Raw genomic sequence first — 19,155 nt, forward strand, 5'->3', positions numbered from 1 at the left:
TGTCTGCTAATGGCTGCCATTTTGCGGTCCTTATACACACACACCATAATAATACACGTATCTCTGACTACTGTAACCGTAATGGGCCGACAATCCATCAAGCGGTGCGGCTCTAAAGTCACACTAAAACATTTTGACAGTTTGTGTGTAATGCTCTTTATTTTCAATGGAACATTTAAAGCTTTGGTGTTGTTTCCTGGCGTCATATTGCAGTCGACACGTATCTCTTATGTGTGACTGCCATCTACTGGTCACACTTATCATTACACCATGTACCAAATAAAATTGCTTCGAGGTCGGCAAGCCCAACCAGAATCATTCCGTACATTAGGGGCACCGGGTTATAAGGCTTTTAAGTGCGCCTTATAGTCGGAAAAATACGGTAATGGATAATCGATAAAACGATACCTGATGAGTTGAGCGTTGTCATGCGGCTTCAGAGGTAGCAGCTTGACTTTCCTCCAGTCCAGGAACTCGTGCAGCGTGGTGAAAGGGTCCTGGGTGATGGGACACTTGTCCACGTCGCTCCACACTTCCAGGCCCACCAGAGCCACCCGGATGTTGAGAGCCCTGTAGAACTGATGCGTAGAGCAGGATCGATTCCTTCATAACTCAATCATCCTCGGTTCACCAGACTCTCCCCGCTTCCCGTTGACGCCAATCGTTACCTTGTCCACGTAATTGGCGATCTCCGCCAGACGCTGCTTGACCTTCTCCACATCTTTGCCGTGCTTCTGGAACTTGGCGGCGAGAGAGAAAAGGAGAGAGGTTGTCCCGACGTTTCCAGAGGGAAGGACCTTCCTGCGTCGCGCTTACCTCTCGGTTGTCGGCCACGATGATGAGCTCCACGTACTTGGGGGTGGTGGTCGCCTGGGCGTGGCGCTTTTGCTACAGGAGCGGTGGAGAGGAGGAAAGGAAGGGGGTAGGATAGGGGACGAGGAGCAGGAAGAGAAAACGAGACGTCAGCTGATTGAAATCGAACTTACAGCACAGAAAAAAAACTGCATACAAGAGGAACACCCGAGGACGTAGGGTCGGGTACCTTTCACCTTTAAAGCGATACCTGGGAATTGATACCGGTACTCAGTGGCAGGCGCGGTTGGGAGAGTGGCCGTTGCCAGCAACCTGAGGGTTCCTGGTTCGATCCCCAGCTTCTACCAACCTCGTCACGTCCGTCGTGTCCTTGAGCAAGACACTTCACCCTTTGCTCCTGATGGGTCGTGGTTAGGGCCTTGCATGGCAGCTCCAGCCATCAGTGTGTGAATGAATGGGTGAATGTGGTAAGTGTGTGAATGGGTAAATGTGGAAATAGTGTCAAAGCCCTTTGAGTACCTTGAAGGTAGAAAAGCGCTATACAAGTATAACCCATGTTCGGATGTACATTGAGGACGCCGTCTTTGCTCCACAGTAAGTCTTTGCTGTCGTCCAGCATTCTGTTTTTGTTTACTTTGCAGCCAGTTCAGTTTTAGTTTCGTTCTGCGTAGCCTTCCCTAAGCTTCAATGCCTTTTCTTAGCGGCTTAATGTGGGTGAATGTGGAAATAGTGTCAAAGCCCTTTGAGTACCTTGAAGGTAGAAAAGCACTATACAAGTTTTACCCATGTTCGGATGTACATTGAGGACGCCGTCTTTGCTCCACAGTAAGTCTTTGCTGTCGTCCAGCATTCTGTTTTTGTTTACTTGGCAGCCAGTTCAGTTTTAGTTTCGTTCTGCGTAGCCTTCCCTAAGCTTCAATGTCTTTTTCTTAGCGGCATAATGTGGGTGAATGTGGAAATAGTGTCAAAGCGCTTTGACTACCTTGAAGGTAGAAAAGCACTATACAAGTTTTACCCATGTTCGGATGTACATTGAGGACGCCGTCTTTGCTCCACAGTAAGTCTTTGCTGTCGTCCAGCATTCTGTTTTTGTTTACTTGGCAGCCAGTTCAGTTTTAGTTTCATTCTGCGTAGCCTTCCCTAAGCTTCAATACATTTTCTTAGCGGCTTAATGTGGGTGAATGTGGAAATAGTGTCAAAGCGCTTTTGAGGGACCTTGAAGGTAGAAAAGCACTATACAAGTTTTACCCATGTTCGGATGTACATTGAGGACACCGTCTTTGCTCCACAGTAAGTCTTTGCTGTCGTCCAGCATTCTGTTTTTGTATACTTTGCAGCCAGTTCAGTTTTAGTTTCGTTCTGCATAACCTTCCCTAAGCTTCAATGCCTTTTCTTAGCGGCTTAATGTGGGTGAATGTGGAAATAGTGTCAAAGCGCTTTGACTACCTTGAAGGTAGAAAAGCGCTATACAAGTAAAACCCATTTGACCATTTACCATTCAGTGATGTCCTACTTAGTCCGACTTCACCTCTCAAAATACCACGGCTGGAGATACTATACAGAAACACACTTGTACACTACCGGGCATTGCATCCCCTCAAAGGTGTACAAAACAGTCTATTTTTCGGCGCACGAGATACAGTCTGGTGTGCCGTGGGAGATTATCTAATTTCACCTATTTAGGTTAAAAATATTTGTTGCAAACCAGTAATTATAGTCTGCAAATGATGTGTTGTTGCTGAGTGTCGGTGCTGTCTAGAGCTCGGCAGAGTAACCGTGTAATACTCTTCCATATCAGTAGGTGGCAACCGGTAGCTAATTGCTTTGTAGATGTGGGACGGCGTGGCGCAGTAGAAGAATGGCCGTGCGCGGCCCGAGGGTCCCTGGTTCAATCCCCACCTAGTTCCAACCTCGTCATGTTCGTTGTGTCCTGAGCAAGACACTTCACCCTTGCTCCTGATGGGTGCTGGTTAGCGCCTTGCATGGCAGCTCCCTCCATCAGTGTGTGAATGTGTGTGTGAATGGGTAAATGTGGAAGTAGTGTCAAAGCGCTTTGAGTACCTTGAAGGTAGAAAAGCGCTATACAAGTACAACCCATTTATCATTTATGTCGGAAGCAGCGGGAAGCAGAGTGCAGGTAAAAAGGTGTCTAATGCTTAAACCAAAAATAAACAAAAGGTGAGTGACCCTAGGAAAAGGCATTGAAGCTTAGGGAAGGCTATGCAGAACGAAACTAAAACTGAACTGGCTGCAAAGTAAACAAAAACAGAATGCTGGACGACAGCAAAGACTTACAGCGTGTGGAGCAGCAGACGGCATCCACTAAATACATCCGTACATGACATGACAATCAACACCAAAATAGGAGCGCAAGACAAGAACTAAAACACTACATACAGGAAAACACCGAAAAACTCCAAATAAGTCAGGGCGTGATTTGACAGGTGGTGACAGTACACCTACTTTGAGACAAGAGCCATAGTGATGCATGCTCGGTTATGATTTGAATTCATATCCAACAATTGCGACAACGACTTTTTACTGTCAACTGAGTTTCGTTTTTTTACGATTTCTGCTGGTGGTGTGCTTCCGGATTTTTTCAACGCAAAAAAAAAGTGCCTTGGCTTAAAAAAGGTTGAAAAACACTGCGATTAAAACATGTCAAAATTAAAAGAATAGCACAAAATTAGGGATGTCCGATTATATCGGACTGCCGATATTATCGGCCGATAAATGCTTTAAAATGTAATATCGGAAATTATCGGTATTGTTTTTTTTATTATCGGTAACGTTTTTTTTGTTGTTTTTTTATTTTTATTAAATCAACATAAAAAACACATATATATATTGTTTTACTTTCTTTTTTTATTCAAAAAAATGTTTGTAATTTATTTATCTTATTTTACGGCGTGGCGCAATGGAAGAATGGCCGTGCGCGACCCGAGGGTCCGTGGTTCAATCCCCACCTAGTACCAACCTCGTCATGTCCGTTGTGTCCTGAGCAAGACACTTCACCCTTGCTCCTGATGGGTGCTGGTTAGCGCCTTGCATGGCAGCTCCCTCCATCAGTGTGTGAATGTGTGTGTGAATGGGTAAATGTGGAAGTAGTGTCAAAGCGCTTTGAGTACCTTGAAGGTAGAAAAGCGCTATACAAGTACAACCCATTTATCATTTATTTATTATCATTTATTTTATAAATTTTTAAAAAAAGGACCTTATCTTCACCATACCTGGTTGTCCAAATTAGGCATAATAATGTGTTGATTCCACGACTGCATATATCGGTTGATATCAGTATCGGTTGATATCGGTATCGGTAATTAGGAGTTGGACAATATCGGAATATCGAATATCGGCAAAAAAGCCATTATCGGACGTCCCTATACAAAACAAATGAAACATGAAAAAATTAAGAAATAAAATATTTGAACTCACAATTTCTAGCACCCATCTGACACGTGGTGCCGCTCGTAGTAGCCAAAATGTGATTTACTGCCAAAAAGTTATTTCCTACGCGGTAGCGCACACCTGCATTGCTTGGCTTTGTCCGTCCACCGCGGATTACTAGGTGGAAGACAAACACTTTATCTTCGTGGTTATTGTACCGGTGAGTTTTCTGTGGCTTTCTCTGGCGCCGCCACCACTCCCTGTGATTGGATACTCACTTAGGACTCCCAAGTGAGTATCCAATCACAGCGTGAGGCCAGCTAGAAGGCCTTACTGACAACAACTCGTGATCTGATTGGCTATCGCAATTATCTATCAACTGTTCAACAGACGACCGCATTGTTGATTCTGAAGGCCCCGGCCAGATTTGGTACAGCATGTAATAATCACTTATTCTTCTGTTATTTGGATACTTTATATTTGTCATGACTTGGTCCTGGGGTTTAGTTTTTCTAGAAGGCAACGGAAAGTTGGCTCGGGCAAGACGGGAATGTGAGAACATATTTATTTAATTTTATCAAAAAAAAGTACAAACGAAAAGCGCGCACAGTGGCGGAGAAACAACTTGGCTATGAAAACAAATACTTGCACAAAGGCAGAAACTATGAACAACAAAAAAAACTATCTGTGGCATTAATAAACAAAACTTACTTGGCATGGACAAAAGGAGCAGCGTGAACGATGGACATGAAAAAAGTGTCAGAAATGTGCAGAGCATAAATGTGGGATGTCACCAGAAAGACAAACTGAAAACAATGAACTTAAATACTACAGACATGATTAACGAAAACAGGTGCGTGACTCAAAACGTGAAACAGGTGCGTGACGTGACAGGTGAAAACTAATGGTTGCTGTGGTGACAAAACAAAACAAAAGTGCACAAAAAGTCCAAAAACAAAACCGAACATGACTAAAACAAAACATGATCACACAGACATGACAATATTGGTTTTGGATGATACCACAAATTTGGGTATCAATCTGATACCAAGTAGTTACAGGATCATACATTGGTCATATTCAAAGTCCTCTTGTGTCCAGGGACATATTTCCTGAGTTTATAAACATAATATGATATTAAAAAAAATGAAAGAAGATGTTCTGATGGCAAAAATTATGAATGTAATCATTCTAGTATCGACTAGATACGCTCCTGTACTTGGTATCATTACAGTGGATTTTAGGTGTAGATCCACCAATGGCGTTTCTTTACATTTTGACGCCGGTGAGCTATTGTATCCTCCTACGGTGTGTAGTCAAGCATGTTTAGCTATTCCTCGTCCTGCAGGGATGATACTTGTAAGAAACTCACTTTATTTGTCGCCATGGAGGCGAGGATTAGTGATTAAGAAGTAGCTAAAACACTTTAGCCGCTAGCTAGCTAGCCATGTCTTAAAGCACCTCTTCCTGAGGGCGTTTCAGTGTTATAACTTCACCTTTATCGATAGTTTTTAAGCCAAAATGCGTCCATAGTCTACATAGTCTACACACTGTGTCTGCTTGTAAGTACTCGGTGATTGTGCGCTGCCGAACATGCTCGTCTGCTTGTAAGCCAGCAATGACACGACGTGATGACGACGGGGGCGCGGGGGACCAGTACTTTTTAGAGGCGGTATAGTACCCAATATGATTCATTAGTATTGCGGTACTATACTAATACCGGCATACTATACAACCCTACAATGAGCAGTTATCGATCATGGTTATTCCATCATTTCAATAATAAAAACAAACAAACCTAAGACTCATAACATAGCGACGTTGGATTTCACGTGAATCGGTGCCCGGGATTTGGTTGGCGCCAAAAAAATCTAGCGGACTAGGTAAGCATCCCGAAGTGGACGCTGCACAACTTTTGGTAGAGCGTCAGATTATCTTTATGGGAACAACCTTCTGCAGAGACGATGAGGTTGGCTTGTTGCCATGCCGCCAGCTGCTCCGGTGATGCTCGCACGGGCAGAAGCACTTGTCTCGAAACGGCTTCATCAGCGCGTCAAGCTCGGTTTGCACACGCTGAGTGTGTAAGCGCCACATAGGTGGAATGTTTGGTCAGCGAGGTGGTACACTTTAAAATGCAACCTCTGCAAACGTTGAGCATACCAACAACACGCAACAAAAACAAAGGTATTCCCTATTTACATTACTTCTCTGTATTTTTTTTCCAAGAGGAGACTTGGAAAGATAAAAAAGCAACAATGGAGGAGAACGTCTCCTTCTACATCTCCTGTATTTATATCTCAACGTTTTATCCAAAAGGAGACTGTGGGCTGCAAGAAAACGGAGCACTGTGGCAAAGCAAAAAACAAACGGCAACAATTTTTTTTGAGGCGGTACCTAATGAAAAAAGTTTGAGAACCACTGGTCGACTATTTTTGCAGTAGTTCGCTATATTTTATCCAAGAGGAGACTGAGGGCTGCAAAAAAAAAAATGAAGTGCCGTGGTAAATCGAAGACAAACCGCAACAACGGAGGAGAGCAAGGGTCTCAGTTTGTGTCTGCGTTTTATCCAAGAGGAGAATGAGGGCAGCAAGAAAAATTGAAGTGAATTATATTTATATAGCGCTTTACATAGTGAAACCCAATATCTAAGTTACATTTAAACCAGTGTGGGTGGCACTGGGAGCAGGTGGGTAAAGTGTCTTGCCCAAAGACACAACGGCAGTGACTAGGATGGCAGAAGCGGGGATCAAACCTGGAACCCTCAAGTTGCTGGCACAGCCGCTGTACCAACCGAGCCACTCGAGCAAGGAGGACACAAACAGCAACAATGGAGGAGAACGTGTCCTCCCCCTTACTTCTTTGCGTTTTATCCAAGAGGAGACTGAGGGCAGTAAGAAAAAGGAGCACTCTAGCAAGGAGTACACAAACAGCAACAATGGAGGAGAACGGGTCCTCCTACGTCTACTTTATTTATATCTCAACGTTTTATCCAAAAGGAGACTGTGGGCTGCAAGAAAACGGAGCACTGTGGCAAAGCAAAAACAAACAACAACAATGGTGAAAAATCAGGGGCCTCTTGTATTTACAGTAGTCCTTGGAGAGCCAAGTTGTTTTTTTTTAGGTGGTACCTGGTGAAAAAAGTTTGAGAACCACTGGTCGACTATTTTTGCAGCAGTAGTTCGCTATATTTTATCCAAGAGGAGACTGAGGGCTGCAGAAAAATGGAGTGCCAGGGTGAATCGAAGACAAACTGCAACAACAGAGGAGAGCAAGGGTCACCTGTACTCACAGTTTGTATCTGCGTTTTATCCAAGAGGAGACTGAGGGCAGAAAGAAAAAGGAGCACTCTAGCAAGGAGGACACTAACAGCAACAATGGAGGAGACTGAGGGCAGCAAGAAAAAGAAGCACTCTACCAAGGAGGACACAAACAGCAATAATGGAGGAGAACGTGTCCTCCTCCTTACTTCTTTGCCTTTTATCCAAGAGGAGACTGAGGTCAGCAAGAAAAAGGAGCACTCTCGCAAGGAGAACACAAACAGCAACAATGGAGGAGAACGTGTTCTCCTGCGTCTACAGTATTTACTTCTTTAGGTTTTATCCAACAGGAGACTGAGGGCAGCAAGAAAAAGGAGCACTCTAGCGAGGAGGACACAAACAGCAACAATGGAGGAGAATGTGTCCTCCTTCTTACTCCTTTGCCTTTTATCCAAGAGGAGACTGAGGGCAGCAGGAAAAAGGAGCAGTCTTGCAAGGAGTACACAAACAGCAACAATGGAGGAGAACGTGTCCTCCTACGTCTACTGTATTTACTTCTTTGTGTTTTATCCAACAGGAGACTGAGGGCAGCAAGAAAAAGGAGCACTCTAGCGAGGAGGACACAAACAGTAACAATGGAGGAGAATGTGTCCTCCTCCCTATTTATTTGCGTTTTATCCAAGAGGAGACTGAGGGCTGCAAAAAAAATGGAGTGCTGTGGTAAATCGAAGACAAACCGCAACAACGGAGGAGAGTAAGGGTCTCAGTTTGTGTCTGCGTTTTATCCAAGAGGACACTGAGGGCAGCAAGAAGAAGGAGCACTCTAGCAAGGAGGACACAAACAGCAACAATGGAGGAGAATGTGTCCTCCTCCTTACTTCTTTGCGTTTTATCCAAGAGGAGACTGAGGGCAGCAAGAAAAAGGAGAACTCTAGCGAGGAGGACACAAACAGCAACAATGGAGGAGAACGTGTCCTCCTCCTTACTTCTTTGCCTTTCATCCAAGAGGAGACTGAGGGCAGCAAGAAAAAGGAGAACTCTAGCGAGGAGGACACAAACAGCAACAATGGAGGAGAACGTGTCCTCCTCCTTACTTCTTTGCATTTTATCCAACAGGAGACTGAGGGCAGCAAGAAAAATGAGCACTCTAGCAAGGACGACACAAACAGCAACAACGGAGGAGAACGTGTCCTCCCTCTTACTTCTTTGCGTTTTATCCAACAGGAGACTGAGGGCAGCAAGAAAAAGGAGCACTTTAGCAAGGAGGACACAAACAGCAACAATGGAGGAGAACATGTCCTCCCCCCTTACTTATTTGCCTTTTATCCAAGAGGAGACTGAGGGCAGCAAGAAAAAGGAGAACTCTAGCGAGGAGGACACAAACAGCAACAATGTAGGAGAACATGTCCTCCCCCCTTACTTATTTGCCTTTTATCCAAGAGGAGACTGAGGGCAGCAAGAAAAAGGAGAACTCTAGCGAGGAGGACACAAACAGCAACAATGGAGGAGAACGTGTCCTCCTCCTTACGTCTTTGCATTTTATCCAACAGGAGACTGAGGGCAGCAAGAAAAAGGAGAACTCTAGCGAGGAGGACACAAACAGCAACAATGGAGGAGAACGTGTCCTCCTCCTTACTTCTTTGCATTTTATCCAACAGGAGACTGAGGGCAGCAAGAAAAAGGAGCACTCTAGCAAGGAGGACACAAACAGCAACAATGGAGGAGAACGTGTCCTCCCCCTTACTTCTTTGCGTTTTATCCAACAGGAGACTGAGGGCAGCAAGAAAAAGGAGAACTCTAGCGAGGAGGACACAAACAGCAACAATGGAGGAGAACATGTCCTCCCCCTTACTTATTTGCCTTTTATCCAAGAGGAGACTGAGGGCAGCAAGAAAAAGGAGAACTCTAGCGAGGAGGACACAAACAGCAACAATGGAGGAGAACATGTCCTCCCCCCTTACTTATTTGCCTTTTATCCAAGAGGAGACTGAGGGCAGCAAGAAAAAGGAGCACTCTAGCAAGGAGAACACAAACAGCAACAATGGAGGAGAACGTGTCCTCCCCCTTACTTCTTTGCGTTTTATCCAACAGGAGACTGAGGGCAGCAAGAAAAAGGAGCACTTTAGCAAGGAGGACACAAACAGCAACAACGGAGGAGAATGCGTCCTCCCCCTTACTTCTTTGCCTTTTATCCAAGAGGAGACTGAGGGCAGCAAGAAAAAGGAGAACTCTAGCGAGGAGGACACAAACAGCAACAATGGAGGAGAACATGTCCTCCCCCCTTACTTATTTGCCTTTTATCCAAGAGGAGACTGAGGGCAGCAAGAAAAAGGAGAACTCTAGCGAGGAGGACACAAACAGCAACAATGGAGGAGAACATGTCCTCCCCCCTTACTTATTTGCCTTTTATCCAAGAGGAGACTGAGGGCAGCAAGAAAAAGGAGAACTCTAGCGAGGAGGACACAAACAGCAACAATGGAGGAGAACGTGTCCTCCTCCTTACTTCTTTGCATTTTATCCAACAGGAGACTCAGGGCAGCAAGAAAAATGAGCACTCTAGCAAGGAGAACACAAACAGCAACAATGGAGGAGAACGTGTCCTCCTACGTCTACTGTATTCACTTCTTTGTGTTTTATCCAACAGGAGACTGAGGGCAGCAAGAAAAATGAGCACTTTAGCAAGGAGGACACAAACAGCAACAATGGAGGAGAACGTGTCCTCCTACGTCTACTGTATTTACTTCTTTGTGTTTTATCCAAGAGGAGACTGAGGTTAGCAAGAAAAAGGAGCACTCTAGCGAGGAGGACACAAACAGCAACAATGGAGGAGAATGTGTCCTCCTCCCTACTTATTTGTGTTTTATCCAAGAGGAGACTGAGGGCTGCAAAAAAAAAATGGAGTGCTGTGGTAAATCGAAGACAAACCGCAACAACGGAGGAGAGCAAGGGTCTCAGTTTGTGTCTGCGTTTTATCCAAGAGGAGACTGAGGGCAGCAAGAAGAAGGAGCACTCTAGCAAGGAGGACACAAACAGCAACAATGGAGGAGAACGTGTCCTCCTCCTTACTTCTTTGCGCTTTATCCAAGAGGAGACTGCGGGCAGCAAGAAAAAGGAACACATTAGCAAGGAGGACACAAACAGCAACAATGTAGGAGAACGTGTCCTCCTCCTTACTTCTTTGCGTTTTATCCAAGAGGAGACTGAGGGCAGCAAGAAAAATGAGCACTCTAGCAAGGAGGACACAAACAGCAACAATGGAGGCGAACGTGTCCTCCCCCTTACTTCTTTGCGTTTTATCCAACAGGAGACTGAGGGCAGCAAGAAAAAGGAGCACTCTAGCAAGGAGGACACAAACAGCAACAGAACGTGTCCTCCTCCTTACTTCTTTGCGTTTCATCCAAGAGGAGACTGAGGACTTGCAGGGAAAGTGGAGTACTGCAATAATGAACAACACCAATGGAGGATATTGACAGTAAGTTCCCAGCTCCAGTCCTGTTAATTGGGACTGTGGGAGCACACCGTGGTCCTCCTCCCTGGTCCTCTTCATCCTCTCTGCCCAGCCTGCCAGGATCCACTGGCCTCTCCTCCATCCTGCTGCTCAGATAAGCCAGAAAGGACTGAAGAGTGCTCCAAATCCCCCCCCCCCCCCCCTCCGTGGCGACCACGCTCACTTCCACTGAACTTGTGAACCTGAGCCTTGAAGCGCTGCTTGTTTCATCGTCGTCGCCGCAGAGTCAATAATGCATCCAATTTGTTCTTGATGCCGCAAAAAAAAAAAGTGAATTTAGAAGGAAATATTCTTCAACCCTCGGGTCGTGTTCTTTGCCAGATAAGCCGCTTTAGTTTCGATGACGAGATGAAGACGCGTTCGACAACGTTTATGATGTCACGCCTCAGAGCTTTGTCTGAGTAGATAAAGCAGAGAAAAACAGGAGAAAAAAATAAGCTCTCAGGTGTTATAATCGTCACATCTTTCTGTGCTTGAAGTATACAAGAAGTGATAAGGAAATGACTTGTTTTGGGTTTTTTTTTACCCCCTCACTCGTCGTCCAGCAGCGCCTCTGCCAGGATGCCACTTATCTCTGGAGCCTGAAGCGGGGTGGCACATGGCGGCTTATCAAAGCGGACCCGATGCTGCATGCTGAACAGGACTCTCTTGCATGTTTTTTACATTTAAAAAAAAAAAATCTGAACAGAATAAGCCCAGAGGTTGTCCACAGATTTGGTTTGTAGTTTTACAACAGTCCAAAGTGCGGCCCGGAGGCGGAGCATTTACGGCCCACACCTCAAGTTTTGTTGGTAAAAATGTAAGAAAAAAAAAAGAGCAAAAACCCAATGTAAAAAGAAAAAAAAGAAAAAAGCTGAACATGTGATTGTGGAGGGAGGGGTGGCTAGCGCGCCTGCAGGAGCGAAGGTCACCGCCTCTGTCTATGGTGCTGAGGACGAGCGCCGTCGGATGGGGGCGGGGCATGTGCTGACGGCGAGACACAGCTGATTAGATTGCACAGGTGGTACGTGTTAATCCAATCATCTGTTGTCTTTAACAGTGAGCGGCCGAGAGCAGAGGGGGAGAGAGGATACGGACGTGACTGAAAAGTCACGTTCTGCGGGAGAAATATTTTGATAAAAACCTATGTACATAAAAAACGTTGTTTAAAAACTGCACGTGCCGTGTCTACGGAGCAACTTCCACAGTGATGTTACCGTATTTTCGACGCTTTGAACCCTGCGGTTTAGAAAACGGCGCAGCTAATTTGTACATTTTTCTGTACTACCAGCCACAATGTTTTGTATTTAACAAATAGTTTTTGTAAAACACAGAAAGAAACTGAAAAAGGTTTGTGCTATGGCGCCACCTTTTGGACAAGTTCGCTCACTGCAGGCGCGGCGGGTTGAACGTCTACAGCAGGCGTGTCAAACTCGTTTACATCAAGGGCCACATCGCAGTTATGGTTGCCCTCAGAGGGCCGCTTTTAACAGTGAATAATATACAGTATGAATATAAATGTGTATATATAAAACATGTCTATGTATTTGATTATTATGTCTTTTTTTTATGTACGCTGTGCAAAACAAAATCTTTAGATTGTACTGTTAAAAACTGTCACCACAATTTTACCGTAATATTTGCTTCTTTTTTTTTTACAGCATACAAAATAAATAAATACATGGAATTCAATTAAATAGAATGGAAAAACAGTTTTTTTACGGAAAAATTCACGCTCGTTTTTTTTTATACTGTAAAATCTACGGTTGTTTTGTTTTTATAGTGTATTATTACTCTATATTGAAAGTGGATTTTACTGTAAAAAAAATAAACCTTAAAGGCACTTCCTTTGCGTGCCAGTCACATAATATCTACGGCTTTTCACACACACAAGTGAATACCATTCATACTTGGTCAACAGCCATACAGGTCACACTGAGGGTGGCCGTATAAACAACTTTAACACTGTTACAGATATGTGAACCCACACCAAACAAGAATGACAAACACATTTCGGGAGAACATCCGCACCGTCACACAACATAAACACAACAGAACAAATACCCGGTATAGCTCGGTTGGTATAGTGGCCGTGCCAGCAACTTGAGGGTTCCAGGTTCGATCCCCGCTTCCGCCATCCTAGTCACTGCCGGTTGTGTCCTTGGGCAAGACACTTTACCCACCTGCTCCCAGTGCCACCCACACTGGTTTAAAGGTAACTTAGATATTGGGTTTCACTATGTAAAAGCACTTTGAATCACTAGAGAAAAGCGCTATATAAATATAATTCACTTCACTTCTACCCAGAACCCCTTGCAGCACTAACTCTTCCGGAATGCTACACTATACACCCCCCGCTACTCCCTAACCCCACCTCAACCCCGCCCACCTCAACCTCCTCATGCATGTCCCAAATTCCAAGCTGCTGTTTTGAGGCATGTTAAAAAAAAATAATGCCATGTTGGCACTTTTTTTCCACAACTTGAGTTGATTTATTTTGGAAAACCTTGTTACATTGTTTAATGCATCTAGCGGGGCATCACAACAAAATTAGGCATAATAATGTGTCAATTCCACGACTGTATATATCGGTATCGGTTGATATCGGAATCGGTAATTAAGAGTTGGACAATATCGGACATCTCTAGTGTTAATAGAAGGCGTTTTCCTTTTCGCTTTCTTCATTGTCAAAGCTTCCAATTACTGCCACTTTGGCAGTTTAGGGGAACTAAACCCCCACACTACAATTAGAGTATTTACGGTGTACAAACAGTATCATTTGTCTTATTTAGTTCCTACTTTTTTTCCTGGTAATACAACAAACGGAGCATCTGTTCTCACTTGGTTACCCCCCCTCGCACCTCCCGTGTTAGCCAGGGAAGCGCTCCTCTTTGTCGTCCTCCATTAACGTCGTCGACTTTGTTTAGCGCGGATCCGTCAGCCTTCGTTAGCTCAGGCGAATCACATTAATCCGAGATGCAATGAAAGTCTTCTTAATCCGGGAGGGGGAAAAAAAAAGACAAATGTCGAAAGACAGCCAGTGGTTTTTTTAGCGCCATATGTTTGGCACGATTCCCGCCGAACACGCCCCGATGTCAACAGAACCTCCGTCCAGGGAATGACTTGCAAAGATGGGAATCATCTTGAAGGAGGGTGGAAAGTCCCCGAGTGGGGGTTGAATCACTTTGACCTGCTGAATTAGCGCGTCCACTCCTTCAAGCGGTCCGATAGGAGATCACGAGGGCGAGCGTTTTCCCACTTATCTGCATTGATCATCTTTAAAGTCGGCTCAGTGGCCTCGTGCAGGGGTGTCAAACTCAAATACAGAGTGGGCCAAAATGTAAAACTGAACAAAGCAAGCCAAGGTTGAACAAATTCACCTTTTAATAGGGACCCGAACAAGTTTTGCATTTAACTTTATAGTGACATGCAAAATCGAGTTTCAAATAATAATTAAAGCTGCAAGCAGCGTTGGTCGGGCCCGCGTATTTGGCAGGTGCTAGTCCTAAGTGTCCAAATACTTTTGTCAAGTTTTAGTCCCAAGTGTCCCAATACTTTTGTCTAGTGTACCTACTTTGTCTGCATTGTGTGGGCACGCTGGTGCTTCCTGCTTTTAAGCAGCCATCTTAAAAAAAACAGCAGCGCAGCAGCATCAGCGCAGCGGTTCTTTGAAGGCTCATAAAATCAAAACCGGAGCAGTTATAAAAACGCACTTCACAAGGATTTAATCTCTCTCCTGTGTTAGTTTGAAGCCGAAACGACAAACGCGCTCAGAGGAGATAGTTTTTGAAGGAAGGTGACCGGTTTTTACAAAAATGTTGTGTTGAAGGGGGAATAGCAAACTTCCTGTAGATTTTTGCTGGGGGTTGTCAATTTATGAAATGTAGGTCTAAGTGAGACCTACGGAAAGGTTTTAGTTTCATGTCTCTCCGACCTTCCCAGTGGGAGTTACAGGCAGTTTTGTCATTTTTTTCTTCCGAGGAGCAGTTTTTTCTCGGTTTTATTCCAAAATTGCTCTAGAGCTCAATTTTGAGATTTGGGGTTAGGTTTCTTTTGTAGATCGCAATGTTTGCCAGTCCTGATGTGTGCGTTCAGTTTGGTGAGTTTTGAAGCATGTTAAGGGGGTCAAATTAAAGCTCAAAAAGGCAAAAGTGACTGATTTTACTAAAATTTAGTGTTGAAGGGGGAATAGCAAACTTCCTGTAGATTTTTGGCCGAGGAATTAAATTAATAAAATTTAAGTCTAAGTGAGACCTACATAGAGGTTTTTGTTTCATGTCTCTACCACATTCGTACTGGCAGTTAGAAAAAGTTTACTTTGTAGGGGGCGCTAGAGCGCAATTTTGAGTTTTGGGGTTTGGTTTTTTTACCAAAGAGTTTTGTTCGAGTATATTTATGTGTGCGTCAAATTTGGTAAGTTTTGAAGCATGTTAAGGGGGTCAAAGTACCGCGCAAAGCTGCGGAATAAGAAAGAATAATAATAAAACCTTACAAATTCAATAGGTCCTTATGTCCCATTGCATAAGGACTCCCTGTGGGAGTCCTTATGCAATGGGCCATGCGGGCCCTAATAATAATTTAAAAATATCAATGGCATATCAAATAAAATTTAAATAAAAATTGAATGCCTCTTTTCTATTTGCAGCCTTCTGAGGTAAATATCAAAATAAACTTTTTCCACAGGCTAATAATAAATTTGAAAATAAAATAACAATAATGGAAGAATCAAACATTCAAGCCTTGAAGTAGCAAGAGAAAGTGCATGAATAAAACGTTAATTATTGCTCAGTTTGCTACACGGATTTGCTTTAACACTGAATATGGAACAAGCGACACTTATATAACTTAAAGGGGAACTTTATCACCAGACCTATGTAAGCGTCAATATATACCTTGATGTTGCAGAAAAAAGACCATATATTTTTTTAACCGATTTTCGAACTCTAAATGGGTGAATTTTGGCGAATTATACGCCTTTCTAATATTCGCTCTCGGGAAGCAATCCGCCATTTTCTCAAACACCGAGTCAAATCAGCTCTGTTATTTTCCGTTTTTTCCACTGTTTTCCGTACCTTGGAGACATCATGCCTCGTCGGTGTGTTGTCGGAGGGTGTAACAACACGAACAGGGATGGATTCAAGTTGCACCAGTGGCCCAAAGATGCGAAAGTGGCAAGAAATTGGACGTTTGTTCCGCACACTTTACCGACGAAAGCTATGCTACGACAGAGATGGCAAGAATGTGTGGATATCCTGCGACACTCAAAGCAGATGCATTTCCAACGATAAAGTCAAAGAAATCTGCCGCCAGACCCCCATTGAATCTGCCGGAGTGTGTGAGCAATTCAGGGACAAAGGACCTCGGTAGCACGGCAAGCGGGAACAGTTTGTTCCCGCAGACGAGCGAGCTAAACCCCCTATCGACCCTAGCTTCCCTGGCCTGCTGACATCAACTCCAAAACTGGACAGATCAGCTTTCAGGAAAAGAGCGCTGATGAGGGTATGTCTACAGAATATATTAATTGATGAAAATTGGGCTGTCTGCACTCTCAAAGTGCATGTTGTTGCCAAATGTATTTCATATGCTGTAAACCTAGTTCATAGTTGTTAGTTTCCTTTAATGCCAAACAAACACATACCAATCGTTGGTTAGAAGGCGATCGCCAAATTCGTCCTCGCTTTCTCCCGTGTCGCTGGCTGTCGTGTCGTTTTCGTCGGTTTCGCTTGCATATGGTTCAAACCGATATGGCTCAATAGCTTCAGTTTCTTCTTCAATTTCATTTTCGCTACCTGCCTCCACACTACAACCATCCGTTTCAATACATTCGTAATCTGTTGAATCGCTTAAGCCGCTGAAATCCGAGTCTGAATCCGAGCTAATGTCGCTATAGCTTGCTGTTCTTTCCGCCATGTTTGTTTGTGTTGGCATCACTATGTGACGTCACAGGAAAATGGACGGGTGTTTATAACGATGGTTAAAATCAGGCACTTTGAAGCTTTTTTTAGGGATATTGCGTGATGGGTAAAATTTTGAAAAAAAATTTGAAAAATATAATAAGCCACTGGGAACTGATTTTTAATGGTTTTAACCATTCTGAAATTGTGATAATGTTCCCCATTAATAGTGCAAAATCAATTTTCAAAAAATAAACGAAAAAACATCAGTGATATATTAAATAAAATTTAAATAATAAATTGAATGCATCTTTTCTATTTGCAGCCTTCTGAGGTAAATATCAAAATTAACTTCGGGGGCGGGGTTTGGTGGTAGCGGGGGTGTATATTGTAGCGTCCCGGAAGAGTTAGTGCTGCAAGGGGTTCTGTGTATTTGTTCTGTTGTGTTTATGTTGTGTTACGGTGCAGTTGTTCTCCCGAAATGTGTTTGTCATTGTTGTTTGGTTATGGGTTCACAGTGTGGCGCATATTTGTAACAGTGTTAAAGTTGTTTATACGGCCACCCTCAGTGTGACCTGTATGGCTGTTGACCAAGTATAATTGTTTCCAAACAGTGTCTGTAACACGGCAGTAAAACGGCTGATCAAACAAAACATATGTTTAATGTACCCTAGGATTTTTTTGGTTAAAATAAAGCCAATAACGCCATTTTTTGTGGTGCCCTTTACTTAGTATAGAAAATAGAGATGTCTGATAATGGCTTTTTTGCCGATATCAGATATTCCGATTTTGTCCAACTCTTAATTACCGATTCCGATATCAACCGATACCGATATATACAGTCGTGGAATTAACACATTATTATGCCTAATTTTGTTGTGATGCCCCGCTGGATGCATTAAGCAATGTAACAAAGTTTTCCAAAATAAATCAACTCAAGTTATGGAAAAAAATGCCAACATGGCACTGCACAAAGTGCATTTTTTTTTTTTAACATGCCTCAAAACAGAGAGAGCATGAGGAGGTTGAGGTGGGCGGGGCTGGGGGGGCGGGGTAGAAGTGTGTGTGTGTGTGGGGGGGGGATAGAGGGGGGGTATATTGTAGCGTCCCGGAAGAGTTAGTGCTGCAAGGGGTTCTGGGTATTTGTCCTGTTGTGTTTATGTTGTGTTACGATGCGGATGTTCTCCCGAAATGTGTTTGTCATTCTTGTTTGGTGTGGGTTCACAGTGTGGCGCATATTTGTAACAGTGTTAAAGTTGTTTATACGGCCACCCTCAGCGTGACCTGTATGGCTGTTGACCAAGTACGCCTTGCATTCACTTGTGTGTGTGAAAAGCCGTAGGTATTATGTGACAGGGCCGGCACGCAAAGGCAGTGCCTTTGAGGTTTATTGGCGCTCTGTACTTCTCCCTACGTCGTTTTAAAAAGTCATGAAGTTTACTTTTTGAAACCGATTCCGATAATTTTGAAACCGATACCGATAATTTCCGATGTTACATTTTAAAGCATTTATCGTCACATCCCTAGTTTTTATCCTTCTTCGTGGGGACATTGTCGATAGTCATGTCGTGTTCGGATGTACATTGTGGATGCCGCCTTTGCTCCACAGTAAGTCTTTGCTGTCGTCCAGCATTCTGTTTTTGTTTACTTTGCAGCCAGTTCAGCTTTAGTTTCGTTCTGCAAAGCCATCCCTAAGCTTCAATGCCTTTTCTTAGGGGCACTCACCTTTTGTTTATTTTTGGTTTAAGCATTAGACACCTTTTTACCTGCACCCTGCCTCCCGCTGTTTCCGACATCTACAAAGCAATTAGCTACCGGTTGCCACCTACTGATATGGAAGAGTATTACACGGTTACTCTGCCAAGCTCGAGACAGCACCGACACTCCACAACAACACATCATTTGCAGACTATAATTACTTGTTTGCAGAAAATATTTTAACCAAAATAGGTGAAATTAGATCATCTCCCACGGCACACCAGACTGTATCCCACAGTGGTTGAAAAACACTGGGTTAGAGTGTCTGCCCTGAGATTGGACCCCGGCCGAGTCATACCAAAGACTATAAAAATGGGAGCCATTACCTCCCTGCTTGGCACTCAGCATCAAGGGTTGGAATTGGGGGTTAAATCACCAAAAATGATTCCCGGGCGTGGCCACCGTTGCTGCTCACTGCTCCCCTCACCTCCCAGGGGGTGAACAAGGGGATGGGTCAAATGCAGAGGACAAATTTCACCACACCTAGTGTGTGTGTGACAATCATTGGTACTTTAACTTAACTCTTAGGGTCGACACTCCCCGGTGATTTATCCTCCTG

The 19,155-nt window shown here is 43.9% G+C and overlaps 1 protein-coding gene across 1 annotated transcript in view; it reads right to left on the reverse strand.

Annotated features, from left to right (window-relative positions):
* Window positions 1–19,155, reverse strand: part of LOC133577920 (disintegrin and metalloproteinase domain-containing protein 12-like) — a 234,090-nt gene that overhangs the window by 63,218 nt on the left and 151,717 nt on the right. The window contains exons 7-9 of the mRNA XM_061932053.1: window positions 817–888; window positions 669–740; window positions 409–578 (exon numbers count right to left, since the gene is read on the reverse strand). Of these exons, the coding sequence (XP_061788037.1) occupies window positions 409–578; window positions 669–740; window positions 817–888 (314 nt within the window). The remainder of the gene's footprint in view (window positions 1–408; window positions 579–668; window positions 741–816; window positions 889–19,155) is intronic.

This window comes from Nerophis lumbriciformis, linkage group LG39, assembly GCF_033978685.3.
Source record: "Nerophis lumbriciformis linkage group LG39, RoL_Nlum_v2.1, whole genome shotgun sequence".
NCBI lineage: Eukaryota > Metazoa > Chordata > Actinopteri > Syngnathiformes > Syngnathidae > Nerophis > Nerophis lumbriciformis.